This window comes from Pithys albifrons, chromosome 12 (assembly GCF_047495875.1).
Source record: "Pithys albifrons albifrons isolate INPA30051 chromosome 12, PitAlb_v1, whole genome shotgun sequence".
Classification (NCBI taxonomy): domain Eukaryota; kingdom Metazoa; phylum Chordata; class Aves; order Passeriformes; family Thamnophilidae; genus Pithys; species Pithys albifrons.
In genome coordinates, this window is record NC_092469.1 from 15,172,419 (window position 1) to 15,192,267 (window position 19,849).

Here is a 19,849-nt window from a genome sequence, read left to right on the forward strand (position 1 = left end):
GCTGACTCTTACTGTGGGTTCATTCTTACGTATATGACACACATAATTCTGTCTCCATTCTTCTTCCATGTCTCTGTAGCAATAAACAGGCCCTTGTCACCGTTCCAAAGCTGTGACTGGCAGAGCAACTGGAGTCCTACTGAGGGGAAGAGCTGCTGTCTCTTGATCTGACTGAGAGCTCCCCAGAAAGACACTGAGGATGATGAAAATCATGCAAGAGAAAGTTCAATACTCATTTCCATCCCTCTGAGACTGGTACATGTGACAGGCACCACTCTTTCCCAGCTTCTGAGCTGTTTTGCAAAGTCACAGTCCTTGGTACCTGAAATCCCTGGCTGTGTCTGACCTCATTCCCAGCATGGTTTGGGATCACTGAAAGCAGTACAACCACACAGCAGTTCTGCTTTGTCTCCCTGCATGAGGAGCACAAGGGAGCCCAGCACAGACCAGCTCCCTGTGCAGCCACCACCTGTAGAGGTCCACCAGTGGAACACAAAGTAGCCCCACGGCTCCCACTGGGAGCTGAGCAAGACAAACCACACAGGTGTGTCCAGCACAAGCACCTGGTTGGCATGATGAGCATCAACACAGCTAAACACTTCCTAGGAACATTCTGAACACCCCAATGCAGGAGCCTCTCAGTTCACTGGCATAAGCAGTGTTTGCATCATGCAGAATACATACATTTTATTTATCAGAGCTGTACAAGTATTCCAAGGTAACAAAAAATTACGGAAAGACAAATTACATGTAAAAAGGGCTGGTGAGACCACCAGGGTGGTGCAAAGGCCACAGCACAACCTGCCTCCACTCAGGAGAACGTTGGGCAGTCAATGCCCAACTGGTTCTGCGTGGAACATGATCACGTGGAGCTGTGACATGGAACAAACCACAGCCAGCCCCTGGGAGCAGGTCATCTTCCCACCTGCAGGAACCATTGCTGCACCTTCACTTCGGGGGGGTCACTTTATTTCCACTCACAGCAAGGGGAATCAGGAGCTTCCGGTACTCCAGAGGGAGGTAACGCTCTATCAGCACATGCAGCGGCATCTTGTCTGTCACCAGCCCTTGTCTTCATCCAAGAAGAGAAGAGCAGAGAAGACACAGAGTTGTTAGTGAAGTCTTTTCCCCCAGTATCAGAGTAAAGTTTTCTTGCAGAGATGTTCTTGCATTGAGCAGCTGAAACGCTGTGGCTGCTCGTGACAGAAAAGGCCCAGCCCTCTGCAGGCGGTTTCCTGGCACAGATGCCGGGGCTGCCTACACAGGGAAGCACACCCAGAGGGCTCCTGCAGACAACTTCCCACAGAGCTTCCCCCTGTTCATCACGGGGATGTACATCTATATTGATCTGTACCAAAGCAGAGGCTCGTTGCTTTTTAAACTCACAAGCCACCTACGGCAGGATAAATTTTACCATTTGAAAACACACACAGAATGATGTAACTGAAAGAAATAGCTCAGTACTCAGCAGATTTCTTTAGTCACAGTTCAGAGGTGGTTGGCATTTGCCAACTGTGTAGGCCAGGTAGTTTTCCAGTACACCATTTAGTTGACTGGCATGAAAAAATCAGCATCTCCCAGTTTTGTAGAAAGAAAAAAGTGCATCATTTATACACACTTTGCTTGTGAAAGGAACAAAAATAGTGTTCTTATGCATGAACCAACAACAATTCCTGATACCTTGAGGAGGCAGCAGAAAGGCATAAAGACATTTAGAAAAAGGTGAAATAACAAGAGCACAGAATCCTCAAACCTGGCCAATCAACCCATTGTGCCTCTCAACCTGTTCATACCCACTTCAGCACACACCTGTCAGGTGGGAAAATGAAATCTCTGGAACAGGACAGCAAGAGATTATTCTTTTTTAGCAGCAGTACCAGCTCTACCTACAGAGGCCCCCAAAGAGCCCATGTCATCAGCTGTGCCCTGCACAATCCCTCAGGTGACTTTATAATCACATTTGAAACTCTTCCAGTGCAGATCATGAGTAACAACCTGGAGTAATGACTTTAATGAAGAGCGATAGGTTGTTTTAGGCCTCACAGACTCTTACAGAGGGCTCCAAAGCTAAGAACAATTCCCTCGTATTTTGGACAGGACAAAGTCAATTTAGGCAGGAGATGGGGCAGCCGAGCGAGCCCAGAAGTCCAAGCAACAGCGAAGCACAAGTGGCATCACAGAGTAAATCCCAGGAGACAACACCTACTGTGCCAATACTTATTGCTGCTGCCCACCCTGGCAACAACCAGGTGTTACCAGGCTATCAAGGCACCACCAAAACTACTGCAGGTTATTAAGAACTTTCCTTTTACCTTCTCATGAGCAGTTCTAGGTCAGCCATCTCCACTGTCTTCCTCCCTGCATGGTTGGTGTAAGCTTCCAGATCATTGCTTAGCTGCTTGAAGTATCTCTGAGAGCTGAAGGAGGAATGAGTAGGGATATCAACTCAGGCTGTGGATTGTGTGAGCACCAGCTACTCACCCACTTCTGCAGGGCAAGTTGCACTAGAGCTCCTTGTGCAGGTCACAGCCTGCCAGGGAAAACTGAGGAGGAAATTTCCCACCCCAAGAACAAAGTTTGGCTTCTCAGCCCAGACCCCCTGGAACTTCACAGCCAAGACAGCTGTCAAACAGCTGCACATCTGACAACCAGAACCTCTCCCACACTTCCCACAAATGCAGGAACAGGGGTTGACACCAGTCAGAGAGAAATCAGCACTGATGGGCAGACTATTGGCTTTTATGGTGACACTGTTCAAACAATCCACAGATTTTACACATGAAGATAATACGGTCTGTGGACCCAAAAAGCTGAGAAACCTGGATTCCAATGGAACACTGCAGAGCCAGGACACCTTTACTGTGCCCAGCACAATGATCACTGCCCAGAGCCATCCTGCTCATGGAGAATGATGATGACAAGACCGTGACTGGTACAACCTGTTGTGACAAAACTCAGATGCTCCTGCAAGGCCCCGCTGCTCACAGATACTCACACAGCAACCCAGAGCACTCAGCACATTTCTGCCCTTGTTTTCACCAGACTGCCCGTGACTCTTTCCAGCGGAAAAGGGAGGCTGTCAGCTTGTCAGCAGCACTCCCAACAAGCTTATTACTTCAGGTGAGAACAGAAAGAAGAAAAACATAAAAAAACCTACTAAGGAGTGGAAAGAGCAGTTTGTTGCTACTTACCATTTTTCAACAATTGCGAATGCATCTCTGGTCACTGGCATTTTTACAAAATGACTAAAAATCTCCTTTATCAAACTCTTTGCTACTTGAGGCTCACATGGTTTGCTCTGGTATGTTCTTGATCTCTTTGGAACTGGCTTAGGCTGCAGCAGCTGCAGGGGAGACCTTTGAGGGGAAATTGAAAATTCACTAAGTGAACAAGGCCAGAGGAGGCAGAGAACAGCAGGCAGAGTTTGATCAAACCTTATGCTGAACTGGAAGGGGTAAGAACTACCTATTGCTCTTCATTCTTTCTCCCTCCCAATTCTTCAAAACCCTCATGCCCACACGGGACATGTTGTGAACACTTCATGTGGCATCATGACCTTGAGAGAAGCGATACAGAGAGACTGCACGTTTGAGTAACAGACTGTCAGCAAACTGGAGTTCTCTCCAACACATGACTGCAGTTTCCACTGCATCCCTGCAGTATTCCCTCAGCACAACAAGATATTGCAAGAATGTTTGTTGGAAATACTGAAAGCATCAGATCTGCTCTGGAAGATTCACATAATTCTCTCCTTACTCAGCTGCTCCAGCAGCCTCCAGGACTGATCACTCCTTGTGGCAGCTGCCAGAGCTCAGAGCAGCTGGCAAAGCCAGGCTCTGCTCCCCCCCTCACACACTGACACCCCCAGACACTTCTGCCAGGGCACTGCAGGCTTGGACTTACTTGGGAGCAGCACGTTTTGCAAGATGTGGAGTTGACAGCAGTGGGTTGGGGGCTGCAGCACGGACAAACTCGGGAGTCTTCATGGAAACCTCTGAGGGAAAAAGTACTTAAGGAACCGAACTCTCTTTTCAGAGCTCCTGCAGCAGCCAGTGCTGCTGCAGCAGACACAAACCCAGCCAGCTGCCCACACAGCCGGTCCGGTGTCACTGCCTGTGCTCTGGCACAGCTGCTGTTGCTGCAATGCCACTCCCCCCACCTCCTGCCACACAGGCTGGTGGCCCCCCAGGCGCCCACGCTGGCCCAGCTTCTGGGCAGGTGTAGGGACACACTCGGGGCCAAGCTGCAGGGCCTGATGACTGCGCTGACTTGGCTGACAAGAAGCTGCAGCCTTTTTAACCAGAGAGAAATTCAGTCTGTAACTCCCTCTGTCATCCTGCTAAACCAGTGGCAGTTTCCTGAACACAGAGACAAGATGAGCAACAAAATCACATTACAAGGGCCAGTCCAGAAGCATCTTCCCTGTTCAGAGATTTCAGAACTGCCTCCAGCCAAGGCTCGTGTTATCAGCATCTCACCTCTTCTCTGCTGGGAACTACTCATAACAGTTTCCTCCAAGTCTAGTCTGCACTGTCTAACTTCACTCTTGAAATTCTTCACTTAACAAGTGAGAGCAGGAAAGAAAACAATGTTAACAGAACTGAAATACTGAGCAGCTTCCTGTCTAGGAGAGGAGTGGTCACACAGGGCTCTTGCCTGGCCGTTTTTCTTGCAAGCTGAGTGCACCCCAACAGTCCAGCCTGCCTGTAATGGTGTCGGCTTCCAAACAGCCCTTAAATGCTCAGACACCTGTCCTGTTACAGAAGCCAAGCCCAACTACCAGAAGCTTCAGGTGCTATTGAGAGTTAAACTGACCAGCTGAAAGGGTCATAAATCTTCTGGAGAAAGCAGGGCTGGGTGAACTACTATGGTTCCCTGCATCAGCTTCTCCTGAATAAACATTTCTGTGCACTGCAGAGACAGGGAGCAGGATGCAGGGAAAGGGACTAGTTATACTGAGATTTCTGAGGCAAGATTTATGACAGACACGTAATTCTTCCTCTTTTCTTCCCATCCTTATCCAGTGAGACCTGTGAGGTTCTACTCTTACTGTTCCACCTTATCAGCAGAGATTTGCAGCCAGATCTTCCCATGTCTTCATACAGCTGTGTACAAGATAAGCATATTGACACACAACTGTAGACACCCTAAGAACACCTACAGCTTTTCTTGTGGCAAAAGGGTGTCAGTTCAACTTCTGTCTTCGTGCACACTGCACAAATGCACACAGACATTGATATTCTCATTACAGCTGAATATGCCTGAAATTTTAGCAATGGGATTTTAGGATGTCCTTAGTTCAGTTTTTATTTCAGGGGGTATTGTACTTCAAAAGACTTCAAGACCAGTCCCAAAAGATATCACTAAAACATACTCTGGGTATTCTCAAACATGGCCTTGATCAAAGAGAACTCAGTCTGACATACTTGTTCTTCCAAAAGGCAGCAGCACTCCTGGGGCAGACTGATGCAGTGTCTGAAAAACTGCTTAGAAACTGACACTTCCTCTCAGCTTTCTGAAAAGAGAGCCTACTTTTTGTTACCTGGAAAGGAAACATGTAACTACATGTACAAAATCACAGGGTTCTAAATTAAGTTTCAAGTTTGAAGTCACATAAATGGCCGTGGAAACAACAGTTCAATGGTTGAAGACATTATAAAGTTGGCATGAAATTAGAAGTCAGGAAGGAAGAACAGAATGGAGGATATCCCTGTGTCACTGAATAAACCCACCTCTGTGCTCAGTTTCATCTGTTTTGTGCTATTTCATTACCTTCACCTCAAAAAGTACAAGATGATCCTGGTCCCTAAAGCACTTGATGAGCCAGACCTGGCCCTAGAAAAGCAGACAACAGCTTCCCCTGGACTCTGATGGGCTCAACAGTTAACAACATTATCAGCCTCTGTTGTTGCTCAGCCTAGGGAGAGATAACAGGGAAAAACTTCTCCAACTGCCTCTGTTACTGCTGCAAGTTTCTTACCTTGACCCACAGAGTGTTCAGTTTCATCCTCAACAGGCTCTTCCTCTGGATCATCCAACTCTAGCATGATAGCCTGGTCCTCCAGTACATCTTCTTCATCAGCTTCTTCTAATAGATTAATTCCAGATTTTTCAGGTGAGGAAAGAGGATCAGAATGCCTGTCCAGACTTTTAGCTCCAACATCTCTGTCAATCTCAAGTTCTAGATTTCAAAAAAAGGAAAAATACAGCACTGAAAAAAGTACCATAGACAAAATATCAAAGCACTCCTAAGAATGAAACCCAACTTTCAATTCCTGACAACACTGCCATCTATTACATTCCCATCTGCAATTACATTCCCTAACTCCCATTAGGGGAGCTACATGAAGCCAGATAAGCTAAAGCAGTGATGAGTCCTTGACTTTTCCCTCTGCTGCATCTCAGTGTGCAGAGGTGACACAGAAAAAGAATCCTTGGTACTGTGAAACACATGAGATTTGAGAGAAATTTTTATCTGAGCTCATTTTAAATTAATGTTCCTTAATAAGCACTTTTACCTCAAAAGGTCCTACCAAAACCTTCACTGCACTAATGTTGGCTACAGAAGACCCAGCAATGTAGGAAAAGTAACTTGGGAGATTCCATTTTGTCAACACACTCAGGTGGTCTTCAAATTTTTATCAATCTTTGCCTGATTCTGGAACTTAACTAGTGAAATCTAAATTAAAGATGCCTTCTGCAATTACATATTCCGTGACACTACTGCCAGTGCAATTTTGGTTTCCCTTTCAGAAAAATGCAGTCTTCCAGCTTAAAATGACTAAATTAGTTTGTCATTTTCCCAGTATTTAGCCCAGACAGAATGCAAAGTCAAGTCTGTCTCTCAGCAGTGATGACAGTCATGCAGCCTGAGGGGTCTCTGGCTTTAGGGATGACCATCAGCACTAGAGGCTCCTCACCAGCCCCGGGAGAGCCGTGGGGTCCCACGCTGCCTTCTGCCAGTGCCTCTCCTGCTGAAGGAGCCTCTTCTGTTTTGCCTCTGGTGTCCTGTGCTGCATTTATCTGCAATTCTGCTTTTTCAGCCAGGTTCTTCTCCAAGTGTTCAGAATATCCAGCACTTTCACCACGTTCTGCAGCTAAAATAGGGAATTCTATCATACATCTTATCTACAAAAAAATCCCCAATCAACCACAGCTTAACAACCACTGAAATTTATCTGTGACATGTAAACTCAGCCATAAGCTGTAAAAATAAGGGAGGCAGATGCAGTTTCCTTTACAGCTGAGAAATTCCCAACCTTTCCTGCATTTGCTTTACAGTGACCTAATTAGGGAGCACATCAGATCCCAATGAAATTTTACTTACATGTAGCAGAGCTCCTCCAGATTTGCCATCTCTACAGTCACTCTCACTTTTGGTGATTGTGTGAAAGAACAATTTCTTTTCCTTTAAGTCTAACAATACCTGAAGTTTGTGCTCAGATTCTCCTCCTCATTTCCTCAATTTTTCATAAATAAACAGCTTTATAAGAGATATGTTCCATTAAAAAAGAGAAGAATGCCTAGCAGTGGTTTTAACCATCCCAGACAAGCCTGTGGCAGGCAGGATGAGGAGAAATAGACACATGACTTGCATGTCTAAAACCTTCAGCTACTGAAGTACCAAAAAGTAATTATTTCTTTTTCCTATATACTAAATCTATAGTCCACATGTCTGTTATGTAGCTCAATTCCAGCACAAACTCACACAGGTAATTACTTGGAGAAATCTGGGCACTCCCATAGTATTGTCACTTGCTGAAGGGTTTAGAAATCTTGGCTGAGTCCAGAACCAGAGGCTGCAAAAGTGGATTTTTACCACACTTTTCACTGACTGGGAGTTTTCACACTCAAAAGTACAAGCATGTCAAGGCCTTGGAAGCTCCAAGCCCAAGTGAAGAGGACAAGGAAATTTGGAAAGGTGGAGAAAAAAATCAGTTCTACCAATCTCACTAATCAAAATATTGCACTGACCACACCAATGCAGGGCCTGGAGTGAAGTGAAATATTAACTAGCTTTGTCAGAAGATAAAAGCTCAACATGACACTAAGCCTCCTAGGGCAGACAGGCAGCAGTGACTCTCCCTACTGGATCACTGCTGGGGTAACAGTGGAGTACCAGATGCTATTGACAGATTGAAGCATAATTTTTACAGATTTCTGAACTTGTTGCTAGTAGCAATACCTCCTATGAAAATGAAATTCAACAGAATACAGGAACCTGTGTCCACACCTACCCAAGCTTTAAGCATTGATTGGATAATGCCTGCCAGCCCCAGCACCTGGGCACCATTTTTAACAAGGCAAAGAGAAAACCAAAAATGGAAACTTTCATGACTTGCTGTCTTACAGGAACAGGAGGTATTAAGGCCCAGCCTACTGTGACAACCTTTATTGCTTAAGGGAGAGCAGCCTTCAAGCCCTTGGCTTAAGGGCAGAAGATGATGGTTATTACTGGAGAAAAATAATGGCCAAAATGGCTTAAATAAATACAGTAAAGCACTAAAATGTATATGAACCAAGAGCAATTAGCCAGATGTATTCCTTGCCAAGAGGGAGCTCTACATCTTCCCATGTACTACAGACCTGCCAAAACACAGGACCCTTTACTCCACTTGCAGTCACAGTGAACAAAACAAGGACCAGCAAGAAAGCACATGAGCAAGTCACAGCCCACTTTTAGAAAGCTGGTCTAAAAATGCTGTCTCTGATATGACTTGAATTATCTCCAGCATCTACTCCACAAAGAAGTCTCATTTTACTCTGCACATCACCTGAAAAACTCAGATTATACTCCATTCCCTTGCAACACTGAAAGCACTTCTTACCCTCTCTGTTAAGCTTTTCCGGTTCCACTCCATTCACTGCATTAATCATCTCTTCTTCTGTATCACTTATTTCTAGGTCTTCAATTATATGGGATACAACTTCTCTCAAAGACATGCTGGAACGATTTAGAGTGACTAGGGATCCCAAATATTTACTTGAACTTCTGTATGACAGAGAGGAGTTCCACCTACAAACAGCTAGAACAGAGCATAAATGTGTCCCCAGTAGCTCTTTTAAACTTTAGTTTTCCTGATAAGTAAAAAAAACCAACCAAGCAGGAAGAGAAAGATACACAAGAAAAAACTTTAAAAGAACTCTCTAACTTGAAGCAGAGTTTACACTGTATCTTAGGAACCAGTTGGAAACATCCTTGCAACTATTTTTCAGTTCACACTGAGGACCAACACTGAGAGCAGCGTCCTTTGGTAAAACAGAACTAGGTCACCATTAATGTCTGACATTAATGCCTTAGTAACTCTGGCAACTTTAAGATATGCTCACTCCCCCTCATCTTCCTCTTATTTGATCCAGTTCCCTATTCCACATTCTCCATACTTTTCTCTGCCTTTGTCCTAAAAAGGCCTGCCACTGGACTCCTCAGAGCAACTAAACCATTTTTGTTGATCCCTTCCCTTGTCCTTTCAAAACAACTTTTGCCTGGTCCAAGCAATATGAGAAAAACATGTTCCCATTTACACAGTCAGGACAAGGTATTTCCAGGGAAATAAATGCTAGAGAGGTACCAGACACCAGGGAAGCAACAGGACTCACAAAGCATTGGCACAGAGTGAGCAGGGAGGTGACTGCCTCTATCCAAGGGATTTTTAAGGCCCAGAAGGCAATGAAGAGGTTAGCTGTGACAAGTGACTGTAAAGGCCTAGACTAGTAACTTCTTGAGATTTCTTCCACATCTATCTACATTTTCTAATAATATCTAAATTATTTTTTGTGATCAATTCAGTGTCCACTTCTGGTCCCCCCAGTATGAGAGATGGATATGGTGGAGAGTCCAGGAAAGGGCCAACAGGATAGCTAAGGAATATCTCTCCTAGAAGGAAAGGCTGAGAGAGCTGGGATTGTTCAGCTTAGAGAAGGCTCAGGACAGACCTTACCAATATACACAAGTGTCTGAACTCAGGTGTAAGGCAGACAGCCAGGCTCTTTTGAATGGTGCCCAGTGCCAGGAGAAGAGGCAACTGACACAGACTGGAACACGGGGGGCTTCACCTGAACACAAGGGAACACTTTTTCACTGTGAGGATGACTGAGCACTGGAACAGGTTGCCCAAAGTTTGCAGTCTCCATCCCTGGAGACTTGTAAAAGCTAACTGGAGATGGTCCTGGGCAATCTGCTCTCTGTGGCCCTGCCTGAGCACAGGGCTTGAAGAAGATAAACTCAAGGTCCTTTCCTACTTTAACCACTCTGTGACTTCCGATAATACCTGTTAAGTCCAAGTCCTAACCCATAGTACTCACTGCCAACCACCTCCTCCTCTTCATGAACAGAAACCTGTTTCATTGGGTTACTCTGCTGGGAATGATCTCGCTGATCTTCTTGCTGGTTTGCAGGTGTTTCTGGAGATACACGAGTCATTCTGTCAGCGAGCTCACAATCAAGACTTGAGTTGTTAGAGTGTCTCTGGGTCCTCCCTTCGGTTGTGCCCACACCAGATACCTCTGGCCTTGCTCTCTCTTCAGCTGCATCAGAAATCTTGCTCCTCTGTGCTGAAGATTTTGAACCCAACAGTTGGAGATCAGGAGTAGAAAGTTTATTTTGGCTCTGTTCATGGAGCTGAGGCTGAACAAAGAGCTCTGTGTTGTTCAGCACGATTTCCACATCACTGGTCATTATGGTTGTTCGAATCCCAGACGCGGACTGCGAGTCCACAAGACAGTTCTGTGCTGTTTAGATAAAGTTTTAGAACAAGTTTTATGTGAAAAACTGTTCAAGGTCATAGGGACACACTTTATTACAAAAACTTGCATAATTCAAAATTCAAGTCATTCAACCAGTTCTTATTCATCCTCAACAGATCAAACACTGAAACTGCATGACCCCATTTCAGTGCCCCAGACTTTCCCAACCAAATCTGTAGAACCACAGTACCCACAGATGAAGACGGTGCCAAATGATTCCCGTGATTTAAATCACCAAACTGGGCAAAGCACATAATTTAGAGCATAGAATCAAAGGAATTACAGAGGCAGAGCCTCATTCTAATCTTGGTTCCCAAATCACACTATTTTATTGTGAATGTGTTAGTAACCTTAGAACTGTAAAGTATAGGCCACGCTTCAGTAACTGCTTCTAAAAGCCACCCTGCCTCCCAAAAGAGAAGTAATGACAGAAAAGAAACCTTTGCTCTTCAGCATATTCTGTTCCACTCCACCCTCAAAAGCCTCCATGTCAATAGCTTTGTGGGTTTTCGGCCTCCGGAGCAAACCCCTCTTTTCAACAGTGTCTGGGGCCATCAAGGAACCAACAGACATACGCAGAGATCTGTAAAGAGGAGGGAAAAGATAATCTGTCAAAATCACACACTCCCCTTTTACCCTCAGACTACAGACATGATGGCACTAACAGTGAGTGAGACATTTGACAAAGCCAGGAGTTCAACAAAGGAACCTTGAAGATTAATGTCAGTCTTTAAACATGATTTAATTCATAATATCACCCAACATCAGGATGTGTATCACAGAGGTCAGAAAACAGACTGTTTTACAGCCTCCCTGAGACAGTGCAACATTACAGCTGACAAAAGGGTCAGAAATTTAAAAAAATTAAAGAACAGAAAGAAAGGAAAGCAAATGTTTGAGAGTAAAGATGTACTCTACATGACAACAGGGTGGTGGGACTTCAGAACAAGTTTGAGAAGCTGCTTAGTATTCAATACTCGCAGCAAAGCACAGCTACCAACATACCATGACTGTTCTGAGATGGGAGCTAAGACAGCAACACATAAAGCACAGGAAAAGATGTTTCTCACTGTACACATTTTGACCCCTGGAGACTGACCATGCTCAATTACCTCCTGTACCCTCTCTCTAGGCAGACCAATCAAAAATGGAGTTCAGAGTGTTTAACAAAGACAAAGTACAGAATGCAGCCCAAATAAGCACCTTATGTGGTACCACAGGTGGGGGCTGCAGTGAGAAAAGTGAAATAACACACAGACTTTGGCCAGGGTCATTAGCAAAGAACACAGGCTAAACAAGAAAATAAGTTCTTTGACTTGCTAGAAAGCTTTAAAAGTCCAGAAAATACAGCATAGATGCAACTTGTGTGATGAGACAATTTACAGGCAGGGACAGTATTCTAAGGTATACTGTGTATTGATTTATTGTTGGAAATATGAGCCACTAATACAAGGCCAAGCTGGGCATACAGTGCAGAGCCACAGCTCCTGAAAATCAGGTGTGTGGTGCAACACCTTCAAATTCCATCAGCAGAGGGGGATTGTGTTATTGCTAAAACAGGCCTTTATCACAAACCCAGCTGTCTGTACTGTTCTTCACAGCTACAGATGTGACCAATGAAAGCAGCTGTATTTAGGAGCCAGAAGTGAAAACATTTTAGGTTAAACTCACCGAAGCAAAATTGAGCTTTCCAGCGTTGTCTGAGCTAGAAAAGGTTGGTGACACATTAGTTGAGAAATTACCCTCCACATACCAGGCTACAGGAACACCCCAACGGACCTCCAGGGCCAGTCATGCTACAACCCTCACAAGTTACACTCTGGTGCAAACAGAATATAAAACATTATCTTTTACAAAACTACGAGATTGCCTTTTCTCAAACAAGAGCTTTGTAACTTATTTGATACAATTGCAATGAAAAGTATGCAGCTGCTCGTATTTTCAAGTTTTTGGAATTGAAAGGAAGACAGGGATTCCTTCCTTTGGAGACACTTAAAAACTCAAAAAGCACCGAGCTGCAAAAGTAGTCAAGAAGTTTATGTACAGTCAGGGCACAGCCTGGACCTTGGCTCAAAAAGGCTTATTTTAAATTTGATGGAGGGGAGCGGGGTTTACCCTCTCCAATATCCTCTTTGCATGAGATGTTGCAGCCTGGATTCCAGACCTACAAACTGCCCAGTTGAGCAGCTCCCAACAACTGAACTGAGCAGGTGAAAATCAATTGAGAGCAAAGGCAGTGCTGCCCCACATAATTTTTGACTGTAGCCTTACCTTCTTTCTGGGGAAGTTGTCCCTCTGCTGCTTTCTCAAATTCAGAAATTCTGAGTTTCTTTCTCTTCTTAGTCATGTGGAACACAGTGACAGATGTGTCCTCAGCAGCAAGGTTTGGCAGCTCCAATCCCCCCCTACCAATACAAAGTTGGACAGGCACTTCAGAAAACCCCACCTGACAGGATGCAATTCTGATCAGTGAAACATGAATAGAGAAATCCTGCTCCCCAGTCCCACCACAGGAGCTGCAGCCTGTAATAAACCTGGCATGTAATAAAAGTAAAAAAAAAATTAAAAATTACTTACATGCTGGAAACCCTCTTAGATGGGAGTTCTGATGGAACTGTTATCGGGTCTTCATGGTTAGATATCTGAAGTGCCAGAGGTGAAACTTGGGGATCTGCCAACAAACCAAAATATTTCCTTTCCACAATGCAATCCAGCAAGAACACCAAAATGCAGCAGAAAGTGCCACATCTACACCACAGCCTGTAAATTACATTTATTGACCTGGTGAAAACTGTTTGGGTTCTGCTCCTGGGAAGGCTGTCAGTGACAAAGCCAACAGCGACAGGTGGCAGCACATCCTCTGTCACTCACACCTGATCCTGCAGCCAAAGCAGCACCAGCACCACATGCTCAGTCACCAAGATAAGAAGACCAAGTGAACAGGATTTTGAAGAGGATTTTCAAGACTGATTTCACCAGTGCAAGGCCCTGCAGACAGTTCTATTCCATGTTAAGCTGCTGCTGCAGTGATTTCTCTCTCACATAAATCAGTCACACAGTGGTCTGATTTCTGTTCCACGCAACAGGGAAAGGATAATGGGCTACCAAGGAACACGCCCTGTTCTCAACTCCACCAAAACACTGTCTTTCTGTTCTCAGTCCTACTGAAAAGAAGATACTTACGGGTGTGGATGACTCTCTTAAGCACAACCCGTGGTGTGTCATAGTCAGGATCTGGCAACATATTCCATCTCCACTTCGCCAAGGAGCTTCTTCTTCTTCTTCGAGAATTACTGTTGTTTTCTGCATTTGAACTAGTCTGGACAGAAATCGGAGACAAGCAATTCAAAACCAATATTTTCATCATTAAACATCTTAGCATCAAAAGCATCCACCTTCCACCTTCTAATGACAATCCCACCCAGCTAACAGGCAACATTTTTCCAAATTCCCGAGGAGAAATCATGCACGTTTTCTTTTTTACAAGGCCGGCACTTCACGCGGGGACGGGAGACAACTCAGCTGGGGGTGTCACTGTGGGGGGTTCCAACACAGGAACCCTCCAGTAGTCGAAACCCTGAAGGCACTCAGAGCACAGCCCCGGCCTGACCCCCCCGCGGCGGCGGCTGGAACGGGCCTGGCCGCTCGGCGAGCGCGACATTCAGGGGTTCGGCCCATTTCCCACGCGTAAAGGCGAAGAAGGGCGAGGGAGCGGCCCCGCTCCTGCTCCGGGGATTTCGCTTGTCCCTCACACCGAGAGGCGCCGGGAGAGCCCCGCGGGGCGGCCGCTCCCGACAGAAGCCCTCCTTTCCTCCCCTCCCCTGCCCTCTCCTCTCCCCCCCGGGTACCTGTGTCCCCCCCCAGTACCTGTGTCTTCCCCGCCGCCGGTGCCGTTCGTGTCCCCCCCCGCCCGGGGCACCTGTGTCCCCCCCCGGTACCTGTGTCTTCCCCGCCGCCGGTGCCGTTCGTGTCCCCCCCCGCCCGGGGCACCTGTGTCCCCCCCCGGTACCTGAGTCTTCCCCGCCGCCGGTGCCGTTCGTGTCCCGCCGCTCCGGAGCCCGGGCCGGCCCCGCGCGCTCCCCTCGGCCATGGCCGCGCCCGGCACCGGTAACTGTAACGGCCGCTCGCGCCTCGCGCCGCCTCTCGCGAGACGCGCGCGCCGGGAGGGGCCCGCGGCGCAGTGTGGGGCGGGTAGTTCCGGCGGCGCCGCGGTGCTTTGTGGGCCGCGTAGTTCCGGTGCGGCGGAGGCGGCGGCGGCGGCGGAGGCCGCGCGGGCCTTGTGGGAGCTGTAGTCCGGCGGGGCCGCTCGCCCCGGGCGCCGCGGGGGTCCCCCCGCCCCGCGAGGCCATGCCGGGCTTCACCTGCTGCGTGCCGGGCTGCTACAACAACTCGCACCGCGACAAGGCGCTGCACTTCTACACCTTCCCCAAGGACGAGGAGCTGCGGCGCCTCTGGCTCAAGAACGTCTCCCGGGCGGGCGTCAGCGGCTGCTTCAGCACCTTCCAGCCCACCACGGGCCACCGCGTCTGCAGCGAGCACTTCCAGGGCGGCCGCAAGTCCTACCTGGTGCGGGTCCCCACCATCTTCCCGCTGCGCGGCGTCAACGAGCGAAAGGCTCATCAGCGGGCCCGGCGCTCCCGCCCCGCCGCCGCTCCCGCTCCGGTCGCCGCCCCCGCCGCTCCCGGTCCTGCCGCCGCCGCCGCCTCGCTGGGCCCCGCGGCCGCCGCTGAGGCCCCTGCAGGGGGCGCGGCCGAGGAGGTGAAGCCCATCGACCTGACGGTGCAGGTGGAGCTCGGGGCCGCCGCCACCATCGGGCCCAGCCCCGTGCGGCTGCCGGTGCCTGTGCCGGTGACGACGGTGGTGGTGACGGCGGACGAGAGCCCGGCGGAGGGCGGCCCCCCCGACCACTCGTACTCGCTGTCGTCGGGCACCACGTCGGAGGAGCTGCTGAGGAAGCTGAACGAGCAGCGCGACATCATCGCGCTGCTGGAGGTGAAGATGAAGGAGATGAAGGGCAGCATCCGCCGCCTGCGCCTGGCCGAGGCCCAGCTCCGCGAGGAGATCCGCGAGAAGGACCGGCTGCTTCACGCCGCCAGCGCCGGCACCCGCAAGCGCCACGGCCTCTGAGGGCTCCCGGCGCGGGGCTCTCTGTCGCAGAGCCCCTGCCGCCCCCCGAGAGGTGCTGGGCAGAGCTCCCACTGCCTGGTCCCTCCTGCCCGCTCCACAGCACCCCCCAGCCGGGCAAGCCCTCGCCATAGGATTGCCCTATCTGGACTGGATCAGCCTGGTGCACAGCCCCGCCATCACCCCGACATTACCCGCGGTGACACCTCACACCGGGCCCATCTAACCCGCTCTGTGCCGGCAGTGTCAGAACGCGCTGCTCGTAGCGTGGATGGGACCCGAGTCCTCACTAAGTGTATCAATTTTCAGCAAACAAACTCACCCTGTGTCGAGTGAGGTAACAGCAACACTACCCTGGAGAAGGCGTGTCCAGCTGCCTGGACACCGTACCCGTCATAGGAATGATCAGCAATGCCACGAACAGCCTTGCTCAGCAGAGGCACAAGGAAAGCTTTAGAAACCCTCTAAGGGTGGTGTGTTCCTTCAGTAAATTACTGATGCCATAAAAAGACTGCTGTTTGTAGAGTGACAGAACCCCCAGGTTAGAGTGCTCTTGTACCATGTAGTTCCTGCTTCCTCCACAGCGCGTACTTATCGTTACAGATGTCTTGATGCTCTCAGCACTAGTGAGGATTACAGTCTGGTGCAAAGAACCCGGTGGCATTTGACAGCTGTAGTTTATCTCATTGGCTTGAGACGACTCCTAATGAAACAGAGGCTTTGTAACACATCGGAATTTTGATCCTCAGCTTTCGTTCAGAGAACTGGCATGAAATCGAAGTGAAGCGAGTTTACCTGCAGTGGTTGTAAACCTTTGCTGTCTAATCCTGAACTAGTTGGCATGACTAATAATCTGTACATTAGGCAAGACCATGCTGAAGCCTGCTTGTGTGTTCTAAACCAAGATTTAAGAGTATTGTGACAAATCTATGTGGAATGATTATGTAGTTTCTATTTCTAGCCAGCATCAGTCCCCTCACTTTGTGCAACAGGAAACCAAATCAACGTTGGCTAGAAAGAGGGTGGAGTGAGGGTGGCAAAGCCACAAGTTTGGGTTGGTTATGTACTTCCAGCTTAGCTGGTGGGACGGATACCTCACCACTTTGGAGGAGGAAAGTATCTGGTGCTCTGGCACAGCCCTGTGGCACTGCATCGATGACAGCTGAGAACAAAAGGCACTTCACTCCAGCGTGCCCGTATTCACCTTCGAGGGAAGAATGCTTGGGTGTTTCCTGGGCCTGTGAGATCCTTCTGGAACTCGAGTGCATTGCACTTGGTAGATTGGGATGTCACTTTTGGGAAATTTTGTAGAGGTATTTTCTAAGTGTAAAAAGTATCTTTAGTTTGAAATTATGTAATCTTTGTAACACTGGCTAATGTAGCTTTGCCACCATCAGCTTCCACACTGTGTAGGACCGAACAAGAGAGCACCATGGGGTTTGGTAGCCAGAGGTTCCTCTGTTGATCCTGGAGCCTGTTCAGCTCCAGGTTATCACAGCCTGCTATGTGATGCATGGGTCATTTTTCTGTTAATGTGTGTGCCAAGTTGGATGGTTGACTGTAAGGATACTACATGTCTGTCCATGTACTAAGTACTTCCCATTATTTCATTTTAATTTATTCTCTCCAATCTGATACTTAGCTCTCCAGCTCCATGCTATACTGATTTTCCTGCAAGATGAAATAGCAGCAGGTTTTTTGTTTGGTTGGTTTGGCTTGTTGTTTTGGTTTGTTTGTTTGGATTTTTTTTGTAGGACAAGCAGATACCCGCTCCAACGTCAAATTTAACATATGAGATTGGTCCAGCAGATTTAGATGCTCCCATCAAGACAGGCAGCAGAACATCCCTCCTTACAAACGAGGCTGGTTGTGCATCCTCACGTGTTGAGAATGTGCATGTTGTGACAGTCATGGTACTTTTTCTACCATTGGGATGCACTTCAGGATGTTTAGCCATTTGGCCTGCTGGACTGTTTGACTTCTCCAGGTTACACTGAGGTGCTAACATGCCTAATTTTAATAAAGTATATTTTGTTTTCTTACCTTTCCCATCTCCATGGGGTGTATATATGTATTTCTGAAAGGTTGGCAGCTGTAGCTTGTTTTCCCTTTTGTAACATCTTTTTATTCATCTTGAGCTCCACAGCTGGAACAGCAGGAATATCTTTACACTCATGTAGGGTGAGGAAGAGCAGTCCAGGACCAATAGCTCTAAACTAATCTGAAACTAGGCACGTTGGAAAGTGGAATTACAATGTCAAAGGCAGTATATGCAAGATCTTCCCTACTTTAGGCTGGTTCATGGAAGGCAATGCCTTCTTCCACTACCACTTATTGGACAGGAGAGTTGTGCTGGATGAAGCCCCATGGGAAGTCTTGGATGACTCTGAGCAGCCAAAAATTTCAGCTGTGCTTCAACCATCACATTTTCGTGGTTAAACTGGGAATGTTAAACGAAGCTGCAAGATGGGGAGGTGATTGTCCTGGTCTGCTCTGTGCTGGTGCAGCCTCACCTTCAATCCTGAGGGCAGATTTGGGCACTACAGTATTAGAGTTCAAAGGAGGGACACGAAGATGGTGAAGGGTCTAGAGCAGAAGCCACCTGAGGAGCCGCTGAGCTTGGCTTATTAAGCCTGGAGAAGAGGAGACAGAGGGCAGAGCTCATTGTGGGCTGAAGCAGCAGTGGAGGGGCAGCTCCAATCTCTGCTCTCTGTGACCAGTGACAAGACTCAAGGGAATGGCTGGAGCTGTTCCAGGGGAGGTTTAGGTTGGATATTAGGAAAAGGGTTCTCACTCAGAGCGTGGTGGGGCACTGGAACAGGCTCCCCAGGGAAGTGGTCACAGTGCTAAGCCTGTCAAAGGTCAAGGAGCATTTGGTCAACATTCTGAGGCACATGGTGGGATTGTTGCAGTGTCCTGTTCAGGGCCAGGAGTTGGACTTGATGATCCCCGTGGGTCCCTTCTAGCTCAGGATGTGCTGTGGTGCTATGAATGTTGTTACCCTGCCCAGCGAGCCGGGGGGGCTGTCGGCGCTACCAAAGGGTCTTGGGGGGGGGGGGGCAATAAAACCCCCGGTGGAAACCTACGTGTACAGCAGGGCGAGAAGTGTAAACAGCGGTGTCAGGATGGCCGAGCGGTCTAAGGCGCTGCGTTCAGGTCGCAGTCTCCCCTGGAGGCGTGGGTTCGAATCCCACTTCTGACAAGTGGCTTCTGTTTTTCCGCCTCTGCCATCAGTTAATTGGATCAGCTGAACTACATGGGCTGTGTTTGCTTTTACTTATCCACTCACGTCCCAGCAATAAAAAGGCCGCCGGGGGGCGCAAAAGTAGCTGTCAGAAGTGGGATTCGAACCCACGCCTCCAGGGGAGACTGCGACCTGAACGCAGCGCCTTAGACCGCTCGGCCATCCTGACTCGCTGGTGCTGTACTTTTGGCGGCCAGATTCCATCAGACCCCCCGGACGCGGCGCTCTGTCCGGGCACGGCGTTCGGCGGGGTCGGTCCCTGCCGGTGCACACCGGGGGCGGCACGGGGTAACCAGTCCTGGGTGACTCCTCCGTTAACCACCTGCGCCATGACACCAAACTGGGAGGAGTATCTGGCAGTCCAAAGAGTCCTGCTGCTACTCAGAGGGACTTGGACAGGCTGGAGAAATGGGCTGACAGAAACCTCCTTGAGGGTGGTCAGAGCCTGGCGCAGGTTGCCCCGAGAAGCTGTGGATGCCCCACCCCTGAAAGTGTTCAAAGCCAGGCTGGATGGTGCTCGGAGCAACCAGGAATAGTGGAATGTGCCCTGTCCATGGCAGGGGGTCGAAACGAGGTGCTTTAAGGTCGTTTCCAACACCAGCCATTCCAGGATTCAAAACGGAACACGTGTGTCGCGCGGCCCCCGAGGAGGACCGACGCCAGACACTGGGATGCGCCGGAGGACACAAAGTGTCCCGGGGGTGCTGGCGGGCACGGAGCGGGACACGCGTGTCC

At 48.6% G+C, this 19,849-nt stretch overlaps 2 protein-coding genes and 2 non-coding genes across 4 annotated transcripts; 2 read left to right on the forward strand and 2 right to left on the reverse strand.

Annotated features, from left to right (window-relative positions):
* Positions 1-652: 652 nt before the first annotated feature.
* On the reverse strand, positions 653-15,627 carry CENPT (centromere protein T). Its single transcript, XM_071567180.1, is given in 16 exon segments — positions 653-1,072; positions 2,313-2,417; positions 3,192-3,356; positions 3,904-3,994; positions 5,981-6,181; positions 6,921-7,097; positions 8,829-9,026; positions 10,306-10,731; positions 11,187-11,329; positions 12,418-12,451; positions 13,018-13,151; positions 13,324-13,417; positions 13,930-14,065; positions 14,756-14,907; positions 14,910-15,006; positions 15,009-15,627. Coding segments are annotated over 16 exon segments (2,364 nt in total). The 5' UTR covers positions 15,096-15,627; the 3' UTR covers positions 653-948.
* THAP11 (THAP domain containing 11) lies at positions 14,954-17,914 on the forward strand. Its single transcript, XM_071567182.1, has one exon. It carries the CDS (start codon positions 15,094-15,096, stop codon positions 15,871-15,873), a length of 780 nt encoding a protein of 259 aa, XP_071423283.1. The 5' UTR covers positions 14,954-15,093; the 3' UTR covers positions 15,874-17,914.
* A 1,075-nt stretch (positions 17,915-18,989) lies between these two features.
* On the forward strand, positions 18,990-19,072 carry TRNAL-CAG (transfer RNA leucine (anticodon CAG)). The gene has a single exon. It is a non-coding gene; the product is annotated as a tRNA-Leu (tRNA).
* Positions 19,073-19,200: 128 nt separating this feature from the next.
* On the reverse strand, positions 19,201-19,283 carry TRNAL-CAG (transfer RNA leucine (anticodon CAG)). Its single transcript has one exon. It is a non-coding gene; the product is annotated as a tRNA-Leu (tRNA).
* Positions 19,284-19,849: the final 566 nt, after the last annotated feature.

What these genes read in the sequence shown, in the direction of transcription:
- THAP11 (XM_071567182.1), top strand. Translation starts at nt 15,094, where the DNA reads ATGCCGGGCTTCACCTGCTGCGTGCCGGGCTGCTACAACAACTCGCAC.